The 21,493-nt window shown below is 30.8% G+C and overlaps 1 protein-coding gene across 2 annotated transcripts in view; it reads right to left on the bottom strand.

Annotated features, from left to right (window-relative positions):
* LOC118202808 (GON-4-like protein) overlaps positions 1-21,493 on the bottom strand; it is a 177,436-nt gene that overhangs the window by 152,701 nt on the left and 3,242 nt on the right. For both annotated transcript variants that reach the window (XM_085811076.1, XM_085811077.1), the window contains exon 3: positions 10,651-10,770. In XM_085811076.1, coding sequence (XP_085667202.1) covers positions 10,651-10,770 — 120 coding nt within the window. The remainder of the gene's footprint in view (positions 1-10,650; positions 10,771-21,493) is intronic.

The raw sequence follows: 21,493 nt of genomic DNA, 5'->3' as shown, positions 1-21,493 counted from the left end.
TCACTGGAATGTATGCTGTTTATAGGAACTGTGTTTTTATTTCCTACATCTAATTGTTTTCGTTTCGCTTTCATTTTTTTTAAGCGTTGTTAGCGTTGTAGCATGCCCTTTCAATGTGCTCGATTTTTTACAAAATTTGCAGATATTTGTCTTAAATTTACAACAATTTTTATCATGGTCAGTCCCCGTACATCACGAATACAATTTGCCTTTAGCACTCTTAGCTACGAAGTTTTGTTCTTCAAACTTTTTTTCGGAGCGACTGACTTAGATTTACCTTTATTCCTGGCACTAAATTCTTCAGTTATTTAGTTTGCCAATTATTTTATTTGCACGTTTTCCATTGCTAAAGCTATTTTTAAAGTGTCATTTAAACTGATATTATCCTGCTCAAAAATTCTATCCACAATAGCTCTATCTCTAAGCCCACTAACAGATACATTCTGCAACACATGGTATTTAACATATTCTGATCGTAAGCACACGGTTTGGCAAGTGACCTTAACTCGGCCATATACACTACTAATTGCTTCCCTCTCATGCTGCTTTCGATTAAAAAATATATGTCTGCTAGGAATTATAAGTGGCTTAGGCTTTAAATGATTTCTTAATGTTGTTTTTAACACATCATAATCTTTATCGGAGGGATTATCAGGAGAAAGCAAGTTTTTTAAGAGACTATATATTTTTCCGGACAAACTAGAAATCAATACTTTCCCACACTTATCCCGTGAAACATTTTGTATATCTAAATAACTTTTGAATCTTTAAAAAAAGGAATCAAACTGTTCTTCATGTTCATTATGTTGTTCAAACTGAACCGAAAGTTTCGAATTGTCCATTTGTGGAGTTATAACTGAAGTAAGGCTCTCCATTAGAGCTCTTTTCTGCGCTATTAACTCAGATACAAGCTGCTCCATGATGTTTCAAAAGAAAAATGATTATTAAAGCTTAACCTTAAGCAGTCTTCAAAGAATCCCCTAATCCTTATTGAGACTGCATTAGGCGCATTTTTTTAAAAATCACACATCCATCGTCGCCAGTTACCGTGTATCTTTTCATGAGTAATTACTTCACAAGGCACGCTCTTTTACTGTACATGCTAGTTTTATTATATGTACAAAATATATCATCATTCGCATACACACTATGGGCATACAGTTTAGTAGTTAAGTTTAGTAGGTACAGCTACTCGCATTCCAGTCATTTTCTTATTACTACGCGCGCTTCAATGCTTGGCCCTGTGCCAGCTTTAAGTCCGATTATGATATACCATATCAGTAGTTCTTGATATACCAGAATTGTTACAATAGTGAATTAAAAGTAAGGTTTTAAATAACAAACTTAATTTTTTAATATTATGCTTTACATAATTTAACAGGATTGTAATTTGAAATGGTGCATTGAATCATTATTATAACTAGTTTTAGTTAAGTTTAGTAATCTAAGTGCTATTCTATGGGCATTTGTCATGAGGAATTTTGAAAGAAGCAAATAAAGAATGGAAAGCCTTCTTTAGATATTTTACCCTTTCTGAAAACTTTGAAAAGAAAGTAAAAATATACTGTACCAGGGCACAGGAAAAGTCAGCCTATAATGCTGCGTTGTACATTTAAGGGTCACCAAAGCAATGGGTGCCAAATCGAAAAGGAGGGGGACAGATAAAGAGAAGAATTATTAAGGTCCACAAGATAAAAATTAGACTATGGAGAGATTTAAAAAAACTTTAGTACTTAAAAAAAAATAGCGAATCACTTAAATTTGTATATGAAACTACCTAAAAAACCTATTTCTTGCTTTAAAGTATTTCTTAAAATATGTTATCTAAAGAATGAACTAGAATTTCAAATATTTAATAGTTTTTCACCAACTGAAAAGAGAAAAAGAAAAAAATATATTACTGAATATGATTTGGAAATACAAGGGGTAAACCAATTCAGCTACAGATTTGCAGACTCGCAAAATATAAAAATTCTCAATCGGATTCTGTCTCTATTTGACTCCTATATAACCCCCACCTTTTTTGATGAATTTACATCAAATGTCTGTTATATTGAAATATTGTTCAAAAATTAGAATGTTAAATTATTTTGAAAAATGGAATAATTAATATCCTAAAATTTGCAACACAATACTACTTTTCATTTTAGTTTGCTCTGTTCATATGACTGAAGCTTGATTTAGTCAACAAGGCAATTTAAGCAATGAAACACACTGAACTTAGATTTAAAATTTATAACCTTCAACCCGGTATAGTTTAAAAAAAAAGAAGAGGTAAGATTAAAAAAAAAAAAAAAATCTGAAAGGTTTCAGATTTTAAATTACGTCCAAAGAGGTGTTTTTTTTAAACATTTTGTCCGTTATCTTTAATTATTAAATATGTTCTTTGCACTTAAACCACAAAATTTCAATTCAACCCTAATATATTTTATTATTTAACAGATAATTATATTTATTATCCTTGATATTGGAGTGGCAATGCCATATTTGTATTGTGTAACCATTGCTGAGCAACATCAGAAATGTTTAAAACTGTTATTATAAAAATTTTACCAGTTAGTAAATGATTGAAAATTTACAAGAAAGAAATACCATATTTGACGGCGTATAAGACGCACTTTTTTCCCTAAATTTGGTCTCAAAAAAAGTTATCTGTGTCTTATACATGAAGGACACAGGTTAACTTTCAATACTGAATACTATTTTTAGCCCGGATAAAGGTCTAGATACACATAACGTTTTCTACATCTGCCATAATTATTTTGCACATGCGTGAAATATCTGTCACCAAAAAGTGCCAAAGCTCGAAGCTGATGTCGAAATTCGAACTGGTTCGATGGTCACATTACGTCTATGGAGCCTTTCCTTCTTTAAATAGACTTTCTTTGACTCGCCAACACAGGTGTCGATATCGGTGCTACTCTGTATAAACGTGTCGGTATCGATGCTTAAAACTATTTGTTTTAAAAAAATATCCTGCAAAATATGACTACAGGAAACAAGAGATTAAGCTATACAATTCAGTATAAACTAGGAGTGTTTAACTACGCCAATGTGCATGGAAACAGAGCAGCAGCAAGGCATTTTGGTCCACCACCTACCGAAAAAATGATACGACTGCAGGAAGATCAACTGAAGACTGCTAAAAAACAAAAACATAACCTTCGATGCCCAGCTCCATCTTGGCCTGAACTTGAAAATGCCATAAAAATGTGGGTGATAGATAAAAGAAAATCTGGGATAAGTGTTTCAAACAAAATGATAATCAATGAGGCCAAAGGATTAGCAGAAAAACATGGGAATCAGAACTTTTCAGGGTCTGAGGGCTGGTGCTACAGGTTTATGAAAAGGCAAGGTTTATCAATGCGCACAAAAACAACTATTGCACAGAAAATGCCAGCAGATTATGAAGATAAAATGCTTGCATTTCATAGGTTTGTTATAAATGCATGCAAGAAAACTTCTTTTGAGCTGGGTCAAATAGGAAATATGGATGAAATTCCACTCACATTTGATGCACCATCCAACAAGACTGTGAGTATTAAAGGGTCTAAATCAATAACCATAAAAACCACAGGTCATGAAAAAAACCGATATACGGTAGTTCTAACACGTTGTGTTGATGGCACAAAACTACCGCTGTTTTCTTTATTCAAAAGAAAAACTTCCAACGGGTGTAATTGTTCATGTTCATCCGAAAGGCTGAATGGGCAAAGCTGGAATGAAACTGTGGTTACAGAATGCATGGGTGAGGCGACCTGGTGGACTCTTAAGAAAACCCTCTCTTTTGGTTTTGGATCAGTTTAGCGCCCCTAGAACTGAAACCATAAACTATTGCACAGAAAATGCAATAGAGAAGCAATAGAATTAAAAACCCAGATAGCTGTCATTCCTGGTGGACTGACTAGCCAATTGCAGCCTTTAGATGTATCGGTGAATAAGTCATTTAAGGAAAAAGTGCGAGAACAATGGAACAAGTGGATAGGAGAGCCACATCACACCCTCATACCCTCAGGTAGAATGAAGCGGCCCTCTATTTCACAAGTGTGCGAGTGGGTAAAAAGATCTTGGGAGGACGTAAAGGCTGAAGTAATTGTTATGTCCTTTAAGAAGTGCGGAATCAGTAATGCTCTTGACGGAATGGAAGATGACGCATTATTCGAAGAAGGTGATACTACCGATGACGGAAACAGTAGTGATGACGATATTCTCGTTTTCGATCATGATGATAGATAGCGAAAAGGATTTTTATGGTTTTGAAAGTCTAATTTCATGATAGCCAACGTTTCCCTTGAATCTGTGTTTTTTGTTGTTTTTGCTTTATTTTGTATTATGTTTGATTGCTTGCCGTTCAATCATTTATTCATTATTGAAATTTACATATTATGTTCAAAATAGCTTGCCGTTTTGTTAATTTTTCTTAATATAATATGTTTGGTAATTGCATTCAATGATTGTTTAGTTGCCTTTTACGACATGTGAGAACTAAAAGAAACCACATTTTAAGTTATAGTGGTACCACGCTGTCTCACGGACTATTGACGCTTTTTTTCCTTGTGTGTGGCCTTCGAAATAAGGGCGTGTCTTATATGCTGTCAAAGACGGTAGTAAAATTAAGCTAGAGATTGATGCCGTAACAGATAAAATTGTATTTTAAATTATCTATCTCCATGAACTGAGAATAAAATTTATATTTTACTAAGAAGCTCACATGTTATTTCGTTAAATACTGCAAAATATGTTACAATATCTTTAGAATTTCTGATACACATTCTCATGCACTGGAGATAAAAATACGTTAGATTGGAAATTCCCCCCCCCCGTACAATGTTGCCATTCCTCGCTTGGAAATTGCTGAGATTGTTAATCAAAAATTCTTTAATGTCTGACAAAATATGAAATAGATAATAAAACTAATTCCAAATTTGAGCTTCCAGTTGCTCATATTTACAGGAGGATTACGTTATTCAAAAGAATTTGTACTCCAGTTTAATGATTTACAAGTAAAAGTATAATTACAGTTTATGCAATATAAAGGTAAATATTATGCCATATACAGAAAATTTTAAAATTGGAATTTTTTTAATCAATGTTTAAAAAACATTCAAGTAAATGTCTCGCTTGGTATAATGGTTAAATGAAAGAAAGTTAAAATTTGTTAAAGGAGATTCATGTCCAAATTAACAGCTTCTCTATAAACTGAACATGACAAAAAAATAACATGAACATAAGATAACAACATGAGGATATATAAGATAACACATGAGCATACGATAACACAATATAAACATAAGAGATGAAATAAAAATATGTATATATACATACTTGCCAACCTATGACACTAAAAAAATCAGGAGATTTTTCACAATGTTAAAAAGACTTTTTAAATGATAAAAATATAGTTTTTAATAATGAATTAACTTTAAATAGTTACTAATTCTTAAATGCAAGCACCACAAAAATACCTTACACATAAAAAACATTTTTATTACTTACTGCATTGTTTAAGAAAACAACAACAACAAAAAAAAAACAAAAAAAAAACTTTAATCAGTTTTCGTACAAATGTTATAAACAGTGGCAGATTTTGCTTTTGTTCAGAAAGAAACTTTTTTAATAGGCATATGCTCTCACTCATAAAGCAGAAGTTCTCATCTGATTCGCAAGGTTTTGTTTTAGATATAATTCCTTTCAGATGTTCAAAATCACTTTTTTATTGTTCATATAACGAAGTATTAAACTAAGTTTCATAAAAATCGTGAGAAATTTTAAGAATAAGAAAAAGTCGGGAGAAATATATTGTAAATCAGGTTGGCGGGAGAGCACTTGAAAATTGGGAGTCTCACGCCTAAATCGGGAGAGTTGGCAACTCTGCATATATATGTAAATATTTTTTAAGTTTAAAAAACAAAAAGAAAAGGAAGTAAAACCTTGACACAAATTTACGCAATGTATTGAAAGATTCTAAAATAATAAATCAACACTCAAAACTGGAACGAAAAAGAAACTGGTGTATTAAATATTTGAAGGTAAATCCTATTTTCTCTGCGTTAAAATACACATTGGTAAAACACAAATTAAAGAAAATCATAAAATAGTAATAAAAAATTTTCACTTCAAATAGGAAAAAATTGTACAATTTAAAACCAAAAAAAATTTTATCGTCTTAGTTTAGCACTTCAAACAGAACTCGTCAAGGGAAAAGTGTTTTGAAGCCCTAAATGAAGTTGATTAATGAGTGATGATAACATATTTCCTTCCATATTCATTCATTAAGTTGACTCTTAAATTCAGTAAACAGAATTCATTTTTATTTTTGTTTCTGTATTGCATTTGGTTCATCTTTAGCCTTTTTAGGCTTCCTTGATTTTTTTTTTTTTTTTTTTTTTTTTCAATTGCATATAATTGTCTGTACTATATGAGTGCAAAAGCATGTAGGGAAAATAACTAAATTTTATGCGACTTTTAAAATAATTTTGGTTTGAAAACAAAGTTGGATTAATTTCAAGCAGTTTAAAGTCTCTCCTGAAGACGTAGCATTGAAGTTGATTGAATTTCACTTCTATTATGTTTCTTTTTCTTTAAATTTCATTGACTTTTTGAAGTGGGGTGTTATTTATTTGAAGAATTTTGGTTTTAACATTAAATTCTTTACTACATTTATAGGTCTATTTTAAATTTATCACTTAAGAATTTCAATTTTTGCGAAATTAATTCTAAATGTTTAACTTTATTCATTTACAGATAATTTTTCAACAGCTTAATGCACGAAAATACTAGGCATGATCATATTTTGTTTTAAAAAAATTGTTTTGTAATTATATATATATATATAGGGGTGATCATACTTAAACTCGGCCTATTCATAGTACTCTGCAGCTTTAACTAAAATGCAGATTGATTTGAAAATTTGTAGAGAGAGATAATGCAAAGGATGCAATGAAAGACTCTGAAAGGGAAAAAAAGAAGGAAAAAAAAAGAAAAAAAAGCTAAAAAAATTTCTACTAGGAGGCACATTACAGACAAAATGCTTGAAAAGACATGCAATTAATAATTGAGGGCTATTTTAACATTTGAACGAGTAGCATTATTTCAATGACTATCAGTTTGCCAGAACGAAATGGTTTTACAAAAACCAGGAAAATGCTGTAGCAGCTCTTCGTAAATTTCGAAGTTGAAAGATTTTATTCTGGGAACTAAACATGATATTTTGATTTGGAAAAACCAGTTTGGCTAGGTGTCTATTTTTGAATCTCGCTCTTCTGGTCTTTGTTTCACACTGTGTAGTTATAATTTCAATATTCTCTGTTATTTTTAAGTACATATATTGTATCACATTTTAATTTCAATCTTAAATTCAGTAAAAAAGTCTAATTAATTTCTTTTCCTTTATCTGACACTGGAACTTTTTACATATATCTTTAACGAATTGCCTTTGTGTCCACTAAGTCATGATTTCAAAATTTCTTAGCGTATTTCATATTACTATAATTTAATTTCAATCTTAAGTTTAGTAAAAAGCATCTACTTAATTTCTTTTGCTTTATTTCACATTGGAATTTTTACATATGGATTTGTTTTTGTACATTTCTTTAATGGACTGCCTCTGTATCAAGGAGAGTTCAAAATTTTCAGATGAACTTTCATAATTAAATAATTTAGAATGGTTCATCAAATAATTTTGGATCAACAGAAACACAGTAGTTTTCCAGGGAAAGGGGAATCAATTGACTCTTAATCTACCTCCTCTTTGATAATGCTGAATCCGATTTATATCATTCCTCTCCCTGTGTATATTTTAGTTTTTGTTTTTCATATTTCTTTAATTTTTCCGACTTTTTAGTTGATTTTTTACATAGTTATACAGAATTTTGAAATTTTACCGCTTTTGAATTTAATTTCTGTTGGGTCTTTGTGGATTTTGTTCTAAATCAGGGTTCATAGCCACATTTTAGTTAAAAAAATAAGCACCTATAAGCACTTTTCAAGCACATTTTAAGAAAAAAAAATAAGCACCTGTCTAATTACATCATACACAATTGCATAACCTTAAAAATTAGACTTGTAATTTAAAATATGAGAAATGAAGTACTTATTAAGAGAGAATAAGCATTATCACAACCATGGAAAATAATTACTTTTTTTTTAATTTGAAATAATAGTTCAAACAAACTAGTTTACAATGAGAGAAAAAAAAACTATGAAGAACTAAACTATATTACAAGATTTGATGATGAAATTTCAGTTCAAAATAGAGAAAATAAATAATAATAAGGCATATTTATTGTATTCGCTTGGAACCTAATAATAAATACAATTTATTTTTCCACTAATATTGATATTTAAATAATTTAAATCTAAATCTTGAACATTTTCTAAATTTTCATTCTATATCAGTTTTCTCTTAACAGATATTGCAAGCAAGTAATTTAAGTAAAAAAGAGGAACATTTCAGAAATAAGAAGACAGAAATTTGCTTCATGCACTCATCTTTAACAGTAAAAACTTAACTAACCCGCATACTTGGAAATTGGCGAATATTCGGACAGTTGAGCGTAACTTTACGGAGTGGAAGGGGGTAGACTGTAGCCACTCTTTAGATTTTTCCGCTAAATAAATGCTATTGACATTTCAATATGTGCATCAAATAAAAATAAACCAACAGAACTAAAAAATATTCTGCTTAGCAAGCAAATTAAAACTCTTTTAAGTGTTCATAAACAAATCTCGAACTGAACATCAAAATTAATTATCTCTGCAAAATATCGCAAATGTTATTGAGCAATATGTGCGCCGTAATTCTTCCCTACGTGATATTACGCAATCGGAATCAACAACTATCGGTATTAGAGAATAAAGAACTAAATAACTAGTGTTTTTCATTCTAATTTTCAACAGACGGCGTTAAATTTCCGGAATAGAATCATTCTTTGCTTGGGCTGGTAGACCGCAAAACTTTTAGTCCTATTCAATCCAGATTGGAAAGTGACTCCCCCCCCCCAAAAAAAAGGGTCCGTTGCTTGTTTTGCAGCAAACTGTAAGAGTTTCAATATTCAAGATTTTGCGGAGAAAGGGGAGACCTCCCAACCTTCGTACTGTATAATGTATTGGCCAAAAAATTAAATTATTTTGACTATTAGATTACTTTATCTTTATTTAAGCCATTCCGAATATTATTAATTAGAAAGCTAATCTGTGTTAAAACACAACCATTTTTGGAAGTTTACTATACTTTAGCAGTTACTGCAACTATGGTATTATAAACATTCATACATATGCTCATAATATAAGCATAACGATCATAATAAACACGAATATGAATTGACCAAGCGGAACGAGAATGCAAATTATTAAGATCTTGATAGAAATTCAAACGTGTGTAGTATTTGGGTGGGAGTAAAAGAATGCTGAATGTAGGCGAATTTTCTACTGCTTTCGCAATTCTTTGATCAATAGAACGACGGGCACCTATCTGTACTCTTCGTACACACCAAAGGATGTTAACGCAGAGAAAGGGGAAAAAGCTATTTCCAGGAGTATGACTCACCATCTGACATTCCATATTAGGAAGAAAAGTTGTTTATTTAGTTTCGGCTTGGTACGGGGAAAAAAATCACATTCATTAAAAAAAAAAAGCACTAAATGCAAAAAATAAGCACTGAAAACAAAAACATAAGGGCTTTAAAGAAAAAGTAAGCACCTATAAGGGCCTTTATATTTTATTTTCAAATATAAGGATTTATAAGCACTTATAAGGACCGCTACGAACCCTGTAAATTTCTAACTTTTTGTCTATAACTGTTTATTTAAATTAGCTTTATATGAGTGAAAGAATATTTGTTATATTCATATACATATATATATATGTGTGTAAGATGAAAAATATGTAAGCACACTTCTAAATTTAAGTCACTATAACTTCTTTTATTTTTTATTTCATTTGGAAACTTCATCTCTCTGTCCTGAAAATAGCGCTGTAAGTCTAAACTGTGTCATTCAAATTAATCATGCAATCTTACGTAACCCTTAATGCAGATGCCTCTTGACCAATCACCAAAATGTAAACCATAACTAAAAACTGACTCCCTCCCTTTTCTGTGAAGTGATGCGTCACTTTTGCTTGTGCTTTCCTCTTGGCCAGACGTCTTTCTACAATCATGTGTGTCCTGCTATATTCACTTCTATGGCAATAATATTAAAATTGTAAATGTTCTTTAATAGGCACGAGTAGAGTGCCAAGTGAACTGTGGCCACAAAATGAGAATTTAAATAAAAAAGGAATTTAATCCAGCTCGACTGCTTCTTCTTCAAAAACGCTCTAAGCTCTTGGACGCTCTAAGCATCAAGTATCAACGCAATTAGTATTTCTACGCATCTACGTCTCAGCATTTGTATTTCAATGCTTCCAAAATTTGTGCTTTCATTTCATATATATATTGCTTAACATTTCAAATAAGTTAATTATAAATTTTAGTATAAAATTAATAACAGGAATTGCCATAATGTAAGGAAAACTTATGCCAATTCTAGCTGGCAATTTTGCTTCTTCCCTGCCTAACACTATATTAAATGCTAAATTTATTTTGATTAATATGAGAAAGTTTTCAGATTCTGCATCTATATGTATTAAATATATAACATGTAAATTACTTCAACTTCGACAGGTTTATAATCTTCATCAGAAGAACTTTCTTCAGAAAATTCATTCTCCAGAAGTGACTTGGATAAAGATTCTGTCTGTTTTACTGGAGATGTGACAGGCCATGGTAGCTATTTAAAAAAAAAAAAAAAAAAAGGGGAATGAATAAACTATAAGCATAATAATAAACATACCCTCCCAATGCTTCAAATATACATTAAGAAATAATTATGTATTAAGAACTGATGCCAAAAATCTAACTAACTACAGTTCATTTGGAACATGACTTAAATTAATAAATAAATTGGTAAAATCAATTACAGTGTGCACTTTTCATTTCTCAATAAATAACCATCTGCCTGATTTTTATGTTAATTTATTAAAAATAACTTCTTTCTTCTCATGTTTTCCCTCGAAAAATATTTCAATGAATTGCAGTAATTTTAACATCTGACAAATATTTCTATTTTTGCTCAGGAAATTGCTTTAGAGGTAAAAGACAAAAAGACCAATGTTTTTGCTAAGGTCAAATTAAAAGACTACTGGATGATTTTATACTGTGTTCATTATATCACTTTATACCATGTTCACTATTTATACTATATACTTCACAATATTCATTATGATAATAACCAGGCACTTAGATCTTAATTGAGTAAGATATTTCTTCCTTCAAACTGTGCCTATAAGAAATTAAAAATAATAGTTTAACCTATAACGTAATTGTTCATCTTACGCCATAGCTTTATTTTACTCAGGGATAGCATTTTTATTATTTTGAAGCCATAAACAATATTTAAAACACAAAATTTATGCATAATAAAATGCAGTATTTTAAAAATAAAGTGACAACAAAGTATCGGTTACCATAAATAACTTATCCAGCAATGGGTTTACCATATGTCGTATTACTTGCCAAAAGAAAAATCGCCAAAATCTGTGCAACCGTCTGCCAAAGTAGCACCAAAAGGAGATTACGGTATGTAGATTTTTCTCTAATAAATCAGAAAGGAAAACAAATAGCTAATACTTTTTAATACCCAAATGATACTTATTTTCTGAATGAACTTTATTATATTTATTCACACATGTTTTTAATCATAGAAATTCTTCCTTTAGCTCTCCTTCCAGAATTTGTAAAGGTAACATAATTATCTTTCTTCATTTCTAAGCAGCAATATTAAAGTAAATAAGGATAATAATTCTGCAAGTAAATACAATAATCTTGCCAGTTTGTCACTTGGATAACAATTGCTCAAATTTTTTTCTGATATGATTTATAAACAAATACTGTTAATTATTACTTTTGATGCAATATCTTAGCATGCAGCTGCAGAAGGCAACTGTATGCACTTGAAAATAATAAAATAAGTAAATAAATATTAAATTAACTAATAATACAAAATAAGAATCAGTATGAATACACTTTATAATCAGTAAAAAGTACTTTTAATAAAATGATGGTACTTTCAAATGATACACAGCCCCCAGGTTCAACATTCGGTATAAATGTCACTTTTTTTAGTATACCTGCGACAACAGCCAACTCAAGCAGGGAAGTGTTTGAATACACATGGATTTAAATGTTTATATTTAACCAAGTGGTATTCACACAACTGCAAGAATGTTTAAATATTAGCCATACAAATTTTTGATTTTTCATACAAAATTTGCTTCTTGTAATAAAATGCTTCTTTTCTCATTATTTAGGAACAGAATAGTATCTATGAGGCATAAAGCAAATGTGTTTTGTATAAAGTCAGCAACATATGTTGATGAATTTTCATGGGGGTACAGAAATTCAAATAATATTTTCTGATTATCTACATCTCCCAATTTCAACTACAGAAGTGCATTTACATTTACTTTTGCATTTACTTTTGAGTATACATGTAACTCATGCATGCATGTATCACACATGTACTTGAATATAGGATGGATACACATATTTTAAATGTCATTTCCTTAAAATGTTACCATCAGTTTTAAAAATGTAAATATTGATTATCCAGATTGCTTCTTTAATCCCCATAAAATTTTTCGTTGCTTACAAAATCCCTTTTTTTCCTTATTTATTATTATTTGTCAGAACAGTATCCACAAGTTGCAATCATCAAATTTTCTTCTTTTCTTTTCCTTTTGGGTAATTCACAAAGCTGCTACTGAGATGGAGACTTTTCGAGAGGGGGAATGAACAGCAAGTTACAGGTGTAAGCTCTTTATAAAATCTGTCTCTGATTTGCAATGCCCCCCTTTTTTGTTTATTTAAGTCCAAGAAAAGCACACTTAGCATATCATAAGCCTACTTAGATTTGCACTAATTTCTCTTCCTGTAAAGTAGGTTTATGTCTGATTTTGTTTAAGTTCACTCAAACGAGTTGCAAATAAACTAAAATTCAAATAGGTGCTGGAAAATGGCATCTGTTTTCAACATATTCACTGTTGGGTATTAAACTGCCTAAAACTGAGATTATGGAGTGAAGTTTAGTTGTTTAATTTATGATTAAAAGATGATGATAAAATGCCAATCACTCTGCTTTTTGATCTCCTACAACAAAGGTTGACAAGAATGAACCAATTTTAAACTGCCCATCATTCAAATACTAAAATTCTAAATATCAACAGACATATGAATGGCTTATGCTATGAAATCAGATATATTTGCTATCTTGCTATCCACTTCAGGATATTTCAAGACGGGGCTTGGATTACTGGCACTTTTAAATTTTTCAAAAGCTGTGTTCAGTTCAGCCAACAATGAATCCAGCAGTTTTTTTCCATTTTAAATTTAATAACAGATCTGCTATGTGAACAAAATCTTAAATGAACATTTTATAATATGAGCATGTGAAATTTATACTATTTTAATGAACTGCTCTTTTAATTTGCTAGCCTTTTCTATCATTTCTTGTTTCTCTCATGTTTGCTTGCCAGGATGTAAACGAGTTAGGATGAACAAAAATGTATTTATACTGAAGTGGGAAAAAGGTTAGTCAGCACATGTTTCACCGTTGAGTGTGCACATTGTTGTTTTCTACCAGATGTTTGATTTCTGAATCTCAGCTTTTCATGCTTGCCGAAGTTTCTTATCGTGCAGTTGCAGGTTTCTGAGTCAACCTGCTAAGTGAAACTAATTTATGTAGTTTTGAACTACTAGCTTATCTTTAGATTAAGTTATCATTATCTTTAGTTTTAGCACCACAAGCAAATGGTGGATTCGTAAGCACAAAGACCGTACCATCTGTAAATAACCAAGTTCAATAAAAGGATCTTTAACACTCTTCTATTCTTGTATTCGTTTTCTAGCCTTAGCAATAAGTCACTAACAGACTTTTAAATAGGTCTAGTAGAAGTTTATGCTAGCCAAGAAAACTAGATGTTACAAGCCCAAAAATGATGTCAATTCTTTTCCTATACTATGCGGCAGGTAATTTTTTAATAATCTATTTCTATTCCCTGCTCAGATATATTTTATCCCAGGTGCCAAAGTTCTTTGGCCACAAATATACATTTTACTGCATTCATTTTAAACCTGCTTTCTATAGAGCAAAAAAACGTCATGCAAATCATCAGCATGCTCATGAATTTAGTCATCTAAGAATATAAATGTTGATTTACCAAGTACAGGACTTATGATTATGCCCACTGACCTTTGAAATATGCTGAGAGTTCTGCATAGGCCAAATGGCATTCTAAAGAAAACATAACCTCGATTCGGTAATGCAGTTTTTGGCACATCCTCTGGTTTTGCACGCATCTGAAAATATGCAGACTTGAGATCTAATGTGGTGATATATTTTGTAGCATTAATGTTCCTAATTATTTCAATTACTGTTAAGAGATATTTTGTTATAGTGTTGGGTTTTCTGTAATCAACAGCAAATTACCAGGCCTTGAATTCGGTAGAAGGAAGATTTCTTTTTTCTGCATAGTACTACAGGAATAATGTAGGGACTCTCTGTGGGGCTAATGTTTTTTCCAGCATATCCCTAATATGACTTAATAGGATCTCCTCTTAAGTTTATAAGGGTGGTAGGGTTTTGCTCTATATGAGATAGGTATTTCCCATTTCAAATTAGTGACTCACCACATGCATCAATCTTGGAATGCCATCAAATCAATCTGAAAAATTTCTTGTCAATTGCTTCAACTTTAATTTTTCTTCTGAATGCAGCTCTTTCAAATCCAAGGCTAGAAGTTCTACCTCTTTCTCTGTCAACTTGCTCCTATCCAACTGCATCATGCTCACCTGAAAATTAATTCAGCTGATTTTAAAAAATCCAACCCCAAAATTATGTTTACCTGTAAATTTTTTTGCCACATAAAAAAACCAATTTGTGATTCCCAATTTTAACTTCAACATCCTCCTCCTTATGCATTCACGTTTTCCCTACTCCTCCTAATTATCACATTGGTTCTTGCAATGCCAAATAATCTATACTTCTTAAAATTTTTCTGACAAAAAGCTATGCGTCCCTCAGTCCTAGAATGCATCTAAAGGAATTCCATTCAAAACAATTTTAATATTTGGGAGTGATAGGTTTTGATGAGTACTGTTTTAGTTGAATAGGAGAAGCTTTTTCTTTCATCTCAGATGGCTGACTTCTCTGACCCACATCATCCCTACATAGTTTAAAAGTTCTGCTTATTATCACCCAATTTCTTATTTTGCATTTTATCTTGGTGATTGCCATTAGCAGATGAAAAATTTTGCACACCACCAAAATATCTCCTGCCCTCAAATTTACCACTACATACCATAGGCTTTCGAAATTTTTCAATAACTCATTCACTGCACTCCTGTGTATGCATATTTAATGACTTTCAAATTTCCCTGCAAACTCCAAAAAGCATACAAGGGTTCTTTAGCTCCAGAAAATTTTGGGGTACTTTTCAGTTTTGCGGCACAAACGATAAAGTCGCCAATAATGGTACACCTGATGCCAAATGGAATATCTTTGCTGGTAACTTTTACACTTCATTTTCAAAACATGAAAGTCGCAGTCATTTCTTATCAGATTGATTCTTTCTTTCAATACTGGCATACAATTACATAGAATTTTTACAAGATAATTAAATTGTTTGCCCTAAGACCATTCGCGGTAATTAATTAGGATGCTATCACACCACTCACTTGAAGGCGAAAATATAGAAAAGGCAAAATGAAAGGTTAAATTCTTCAAATCTAATGAGAATGCACTAGCGAAGTAAAGCACTGCGGTTTTACATAATTTCTGAGTAAGCTATTCGTACGAATTGGAATAATTCTTGCATTTAAACTTGTATTCCATAAGATTTAATTTAAGATTTAACTTGAAATTAATGTAGAGAATTACTGAGAAAATTAGATTTTTGTAGCGTAGTTTTACGAGAGATAAGATCACTTGATGTCACGTGATAGGCACCAGTGAATCAGAATGTTGAACCATGAAAGCATAGTAAATTCTTAAATTAATGTCTTTTTTCAAATTTATTGTCTTTTTTCAAATTTATTGGCTTTTTACAAAATTTTAAACCATATTAAAATGTTTATGCCTTCAAAATAAAAAATTCTTAGAACTAACATTGGTTAACATTTTTTATGTGTATACTGTATGTTGTCGCCAATAAAGTCTGCTTGGTGAGATTTGCGCAGGCAAAACGGAAAAGTACCAATTTTGGATATGCAGCAACAAGTTGGGTAATATTACTTGAATAAATTCTACAATCTCCCCCCCCCCCATAAAACAAATTCACCACCTACACTTTTCTCAAAATAAAATTCACGAAATTCAGTCTGGTATTTACCATAAAGTTTCACTTCCAATCTGGCCCTATTTTTAACTGCAGTGAATGCTCACTAAAGTGCATTTTTAAATGCATAAAATATATAATTCACTCTGGTTCACCTACTTAATATTTTCCTATACATTTATACCATTCCAATCTTGATTTTGCAAGGGAGGAGTTATTATGGCCACTTCTTGCACTTCTCCAACCAGGTATAATGGAAAAAAAAAAAAAAAAAATGCATCCTCAAATGCAAAAGCTTCCTAAGAAGGTCAAGAACAAACTTTTAGAATTGAAACTACTTGATAGTTTCATTGAGGCAGGTTAAAGTAACCTTTTTATTTAATTATTTAAGTCTTAAATGAACAGAAGTCACTTGCTATAGATGAACCTTTGCTACTTCCAGGTAATTCAAATAGTAATAATAATTGTAGGTAATTCAAATGTAGGTAATGTAGTCTGATATTACACACACAATAGACTACTTAAGCTGGTTCCAAGATGATTAACAATGCTTATTTGAAATGCTGTCTAGTAAGATGCTAAACGTAAAATAACTTCGGCAAAGCTGGTGATAACAAGTAACAAAAAGGCAAAGCTAACAGAAGTTCTAAACATTTCAGTCCTCGACTTCAGTACACAATAACTGATTTGCATTCTAGTGAGAACTACAGAAATAAGAAGTACAAGTTCAACTCATAATAACTGTTAATTAACATAAAACATATAAGTTGATAGCACAGATAAATTAGGGTCCTCTGATAACAGCCAACTGGACGACAAAAGCCACAAACAAAGCCAACAAAGTCAAAGAATTGCACAAACTCTGTGTCCATGTACAAATCGATCTGTTTTTACTTAAAAAAAAAAATCCTAGAATTGCACAAAATAGGCATTGTGCATTGCCTTAAATTTGTCAACACATCAATCTATTTTCATTTAAATAAAACCAGGAAGCTAAAACAAAGTTTAAACTATCATGGTAACCAGAAGTGAGGTTTCATCGCCAAAATTAAAAAAAAATTGTTGCTAATCAAAGGGGCCCCAATTCTACACTCGAGCCCAAAAGCCCACAAAAGTAGTACCACTATGATAATTGTAAGTGACAAATACTCACATGGATGAAAGCACAAAAGACCATGTGACAAAAAGCACACTTTTTTTATTAATATAAAATGTATACATGATTATAATTATAATAAATAGGATATTTGAGTTTGTTGTCTCAAAAAGTATTTCTGTTTATATATCTTATCACTAATTCATTTGTATATGTTAATGATTTGAAAACAAGCTTTGCAGCTTTTAGATTAAGTGGTTCACATAAACAAATAAATGAAAAGGAAAATAATAAATAAGTAACATTTTCAGATTTATCATCGAAACACAATAGCTTAGCACCTAAACAGAAAATCTTGTTTTTGACTTAATATCATATAATTAATTTTACTTATTAGTTTATGTAAGTTTTGTTATTTCTTTCAAAGATTTTCTTTTTGTTCAAATATGTTTTCTTGTTCTGTAATATTACATGTTTGCTATTTGAATAAAAATTTAAAAAATAATCAGAATTTAATTTGTTTCTAAGAGATAATGTGCGAACCTCTTGTTAAAATTCTCATAGCTCACTACTGGGTGCAGATAGTCAAAAAGGGTTGATCTTTACATTATGGTAACTTTGCGATTTTTTGGCGAAAATTTGGCAACCAACTCTCCTACAGCAACCCTCTATTTTTTTTTCCCCGCCGCCATTTTGTCTTCACGAAGTAAAGACATGTTTCTTTTCTTTTTATCTACTGAACACTTCTTCCAACAATCTACTAGCCGAATTACACTTATGCTAGAAATTTTATCAAACAAAACTGCTTAATCATGATAAATATTCACTGCAAAATTGGGAAAAAATGCACAATACCATACTCCTTATGCGTTTTTCAAAATAACACATACACATAAACCATGTACACGCCGACTTATTTTTACTTAAAAAAAATCCCAGAATTGCACAAAAATGGCATTGCGCACACTCTTCACTATATCCATGTACACTGCTTTTTTCTCAAAAATTAAAAAAATTTCACGAAAATACATGACAATTTTCTCAATCTTTAAACCCGGTAAAAAGAACATATATGAAATTACATGATCGCGAAAAAGTATTTACCCTTTACAAATATCAACATTTCCACATATAAAATAAATAGAATATCCAAAAACTTTTACCTATAAATCATCTATTACATTATACACGTCACCAACGAATTCATACCGAAAGCATTACAAATACTTAATATCAAATATTTAAATTATTTCCATGCACGTTTATTTCAACTTAAACGTATACCAAATTCCTACAAGCATAAAATTCACAAAATAACTATCATTTCATTAAAATATCACTAAACCATGTACACGTCGACTTATTTTTACTTAAAAAAACATCCCAGAATTGCACAAAAATGGCATTGTGCACACTCTTCACTATATTCATGTACACTGCTTTTTTCTCATAAATTACAAAAATTTCACGAAAATACATGACAATTTTCTCAATCTTTAAACCCGGTAAAAAGAACATATATGAAATTACATGATCGCGAAAAAGTATTTACCCTTTACAAATATCAACATTTCCACATATAAAATAAATAGAATATCCAAAAACTTTTACCTCTAAATCATCTATTACATTATACACGTCACCAACGAATTCATACCTCAAGCATTACAAATACTTAATATCAAATATTTAAATTATTTCCATGCACGTTTATTTCAACTTAAACGTATACCAAATTCCTACAAACATGAAATTCACAAAATAACTATCATTTCATTAAAATATAATTAAATTCAAAAACACTACTTAAAATATAAATGAGCACATACATTAAATTAATAAAAATTACCTTACAATCCTAATTACTTTAAACTAAATCATTGCTAATAACAATTTTCCCAATAATACCAAATTCCTTTCCACCTTACATTTACAACAATGCATAAAAATAATATCCTCAAATAATTAAGGTTGATCTTTACAATATGGTAACTGGTAGTTTGGCAACATTTTGGAGGCGACAAAGATTACTACCTGGGACTTTGGTAATAATGTGAGCAGTACTCAGTTCTGATTACGCATTATTTTGTGTGGGGGAAATGAGAGATCATGGGATATGTCATGTGATATTAATGGACGAATTACGGTTCTTTAATCGGAAAAGGGGGGAATTTGGACAAGTATCTGTGGATGTATGTTATTTTGTATTAAGCTTCATTGTGTGTTGTGTGAAGTAGGGTTGAATAATTTTGGGATTGTATGGCGCTGTCTAAAGTGAATTGTAGATGTGATAAAGAGAATTTTTTTTTATCAAATTCTATCAAATTTGGAAAAAAAAATCGTTCAGTAATTTTATTGAATCCATAATAAAAGTGTATCCACCATGTAAGGAAGATTCGGAAGAAGATTAGGTTAGTTAGACTTTGTTAAGAATGTGAGTAGTATTCAGTTCTGATTACGCATTATTTTGTGTGAGGGAAATGAGAGATCATGGGATATGTCATGTGATATTAATGGACGAATTACTGTTCTTTAATCGGGAAAAAATCTGGCAATTTTGTATTTGGCTTTATTCTGTGTTGTGTGAAATAGTGTTTGTGAATTTTTGGATCCCATGGCCGTAACTAAAGTGAATTCGAAATGGGTATTTAGTGGTATTGAAAAGGATAGTAATAAATGTTTTTTAAGGTTGTGCGAGAGAGAAATAAAGATGTTTTATTATGTTATTTATTTTACCTGGTATCTTGCTTTGAAAGATAAGTATGATTTTAAAGATTCTGAAACAGAAGGAAGAAAAGTGTATCCGCCACGTAATCAAGATTCTGAAGAAGATTAGGTAAGTTAGTATTTTTAATTATGGTTGATCTTTACAATATGGTAACTGGTAGTTTGGCGACATTTTGGAGGCGATAAAGGTTACTACCTGGGACTTTGGTAATAATGTGAGCAGTACTCAGTTCCGATTACGCATTATTTTGCGTGAGGGAAATGAGAGATCATGGGATATGTCATGTGATATTAATGGACGAATTACAGTTCTTTAATCGGAAAAGAGGGGAAATCGGGAAAAAATGTGGAAATTTTGTATATAGCTTTATTCTGTGTAGTGTGAAACAGTGTTGTTTAATTTTTGGATCCCATGGCCCTAACTAAAGTGAATTCGAAATGGGTATTTAGGCATTGTGATAAAGAGAAGTTTGCTTTTTATTTAGCGGAGGAAGTATGGAGGAAACATTCACAGAAAAAATCTTTCAATAATTTTATTGAATGAATTAGAAAAGTGTATCCGCCACTTAATCAAGATTCTGAAGAAGATTAGGTAAGTTAGTATTTTTAATTATTTGAGGTTATTATTTTTATGCATTGTTCTAAATGTAAGGTGGAAAGGAATTTGGTATTATTGGGAAAATTGTTATTAGCAATGATTTAGTTTAAAGTAATTAGGATTGTAAAGTAATTTTTATTAATTTAATGTATGTGCTCATTTATATCTTAAGTAGTGTTTTTGAATTTAATTATATTTTAATGAAATGATAGTTATTTTGTGAATTTTATGTTTGTAGGAATTTGGTATACGTTTTAGCTGAAGTAAACGTGCATGGAAATAATTTAAATATCTGACACTAAGTATTTGTAATGGTTGCGGTATGAATTCGTTGGTGATGTTTATAATATAATAGATGATTTAGAGGTAAAAGTTTTTGGATATTTTATTTATTTTATATGTGGAAAGGTTCATATTTGGAAAGGGTAAATACTTTTTCGCGATCAGGTAATTTCATATATGTTCTTTTTACCGGGTTTAAAGATTGAGAAATTTTTCATGTATTTTCGTGAAATTTTTCTAATTTATGAGAAAAAAGCAGTGTACATGGATATAGTGAAGAGTGTGCGCAATGCCATTTTTGTACAATTCTGGGATGTTTTTTTAAGTAAAAATAAGTCGACGTGTACATGGTGTAGTGATATTTTAATTAAATGATAGTTATTTTGTGAATTTTATGCTTGTAGGAATTTGGTATACG

The sequence above is a fragment of the Stegodyphus dumicola genome, chromosome 2 (assembly GCF_044657685.1).
Source record: "Stegodyphus dumicola isolate Sdum_Otavi_A_Nest chromosome 2, ASM4465768v1".
In the NCBI taxonomy this organism is placed as follows: domain Eukaryota; kingdom Metazoa; phylum Arthropoda; class Arachnida; order Araneae; family Eresidae; genus Stegodyphus; species Stegodyphus dumicola.
The sequence above is the reverse complement of the archived record's forward strand: the minus strand, read 5'-3'. Positions and strand labels throughout refer to the sequence as shown.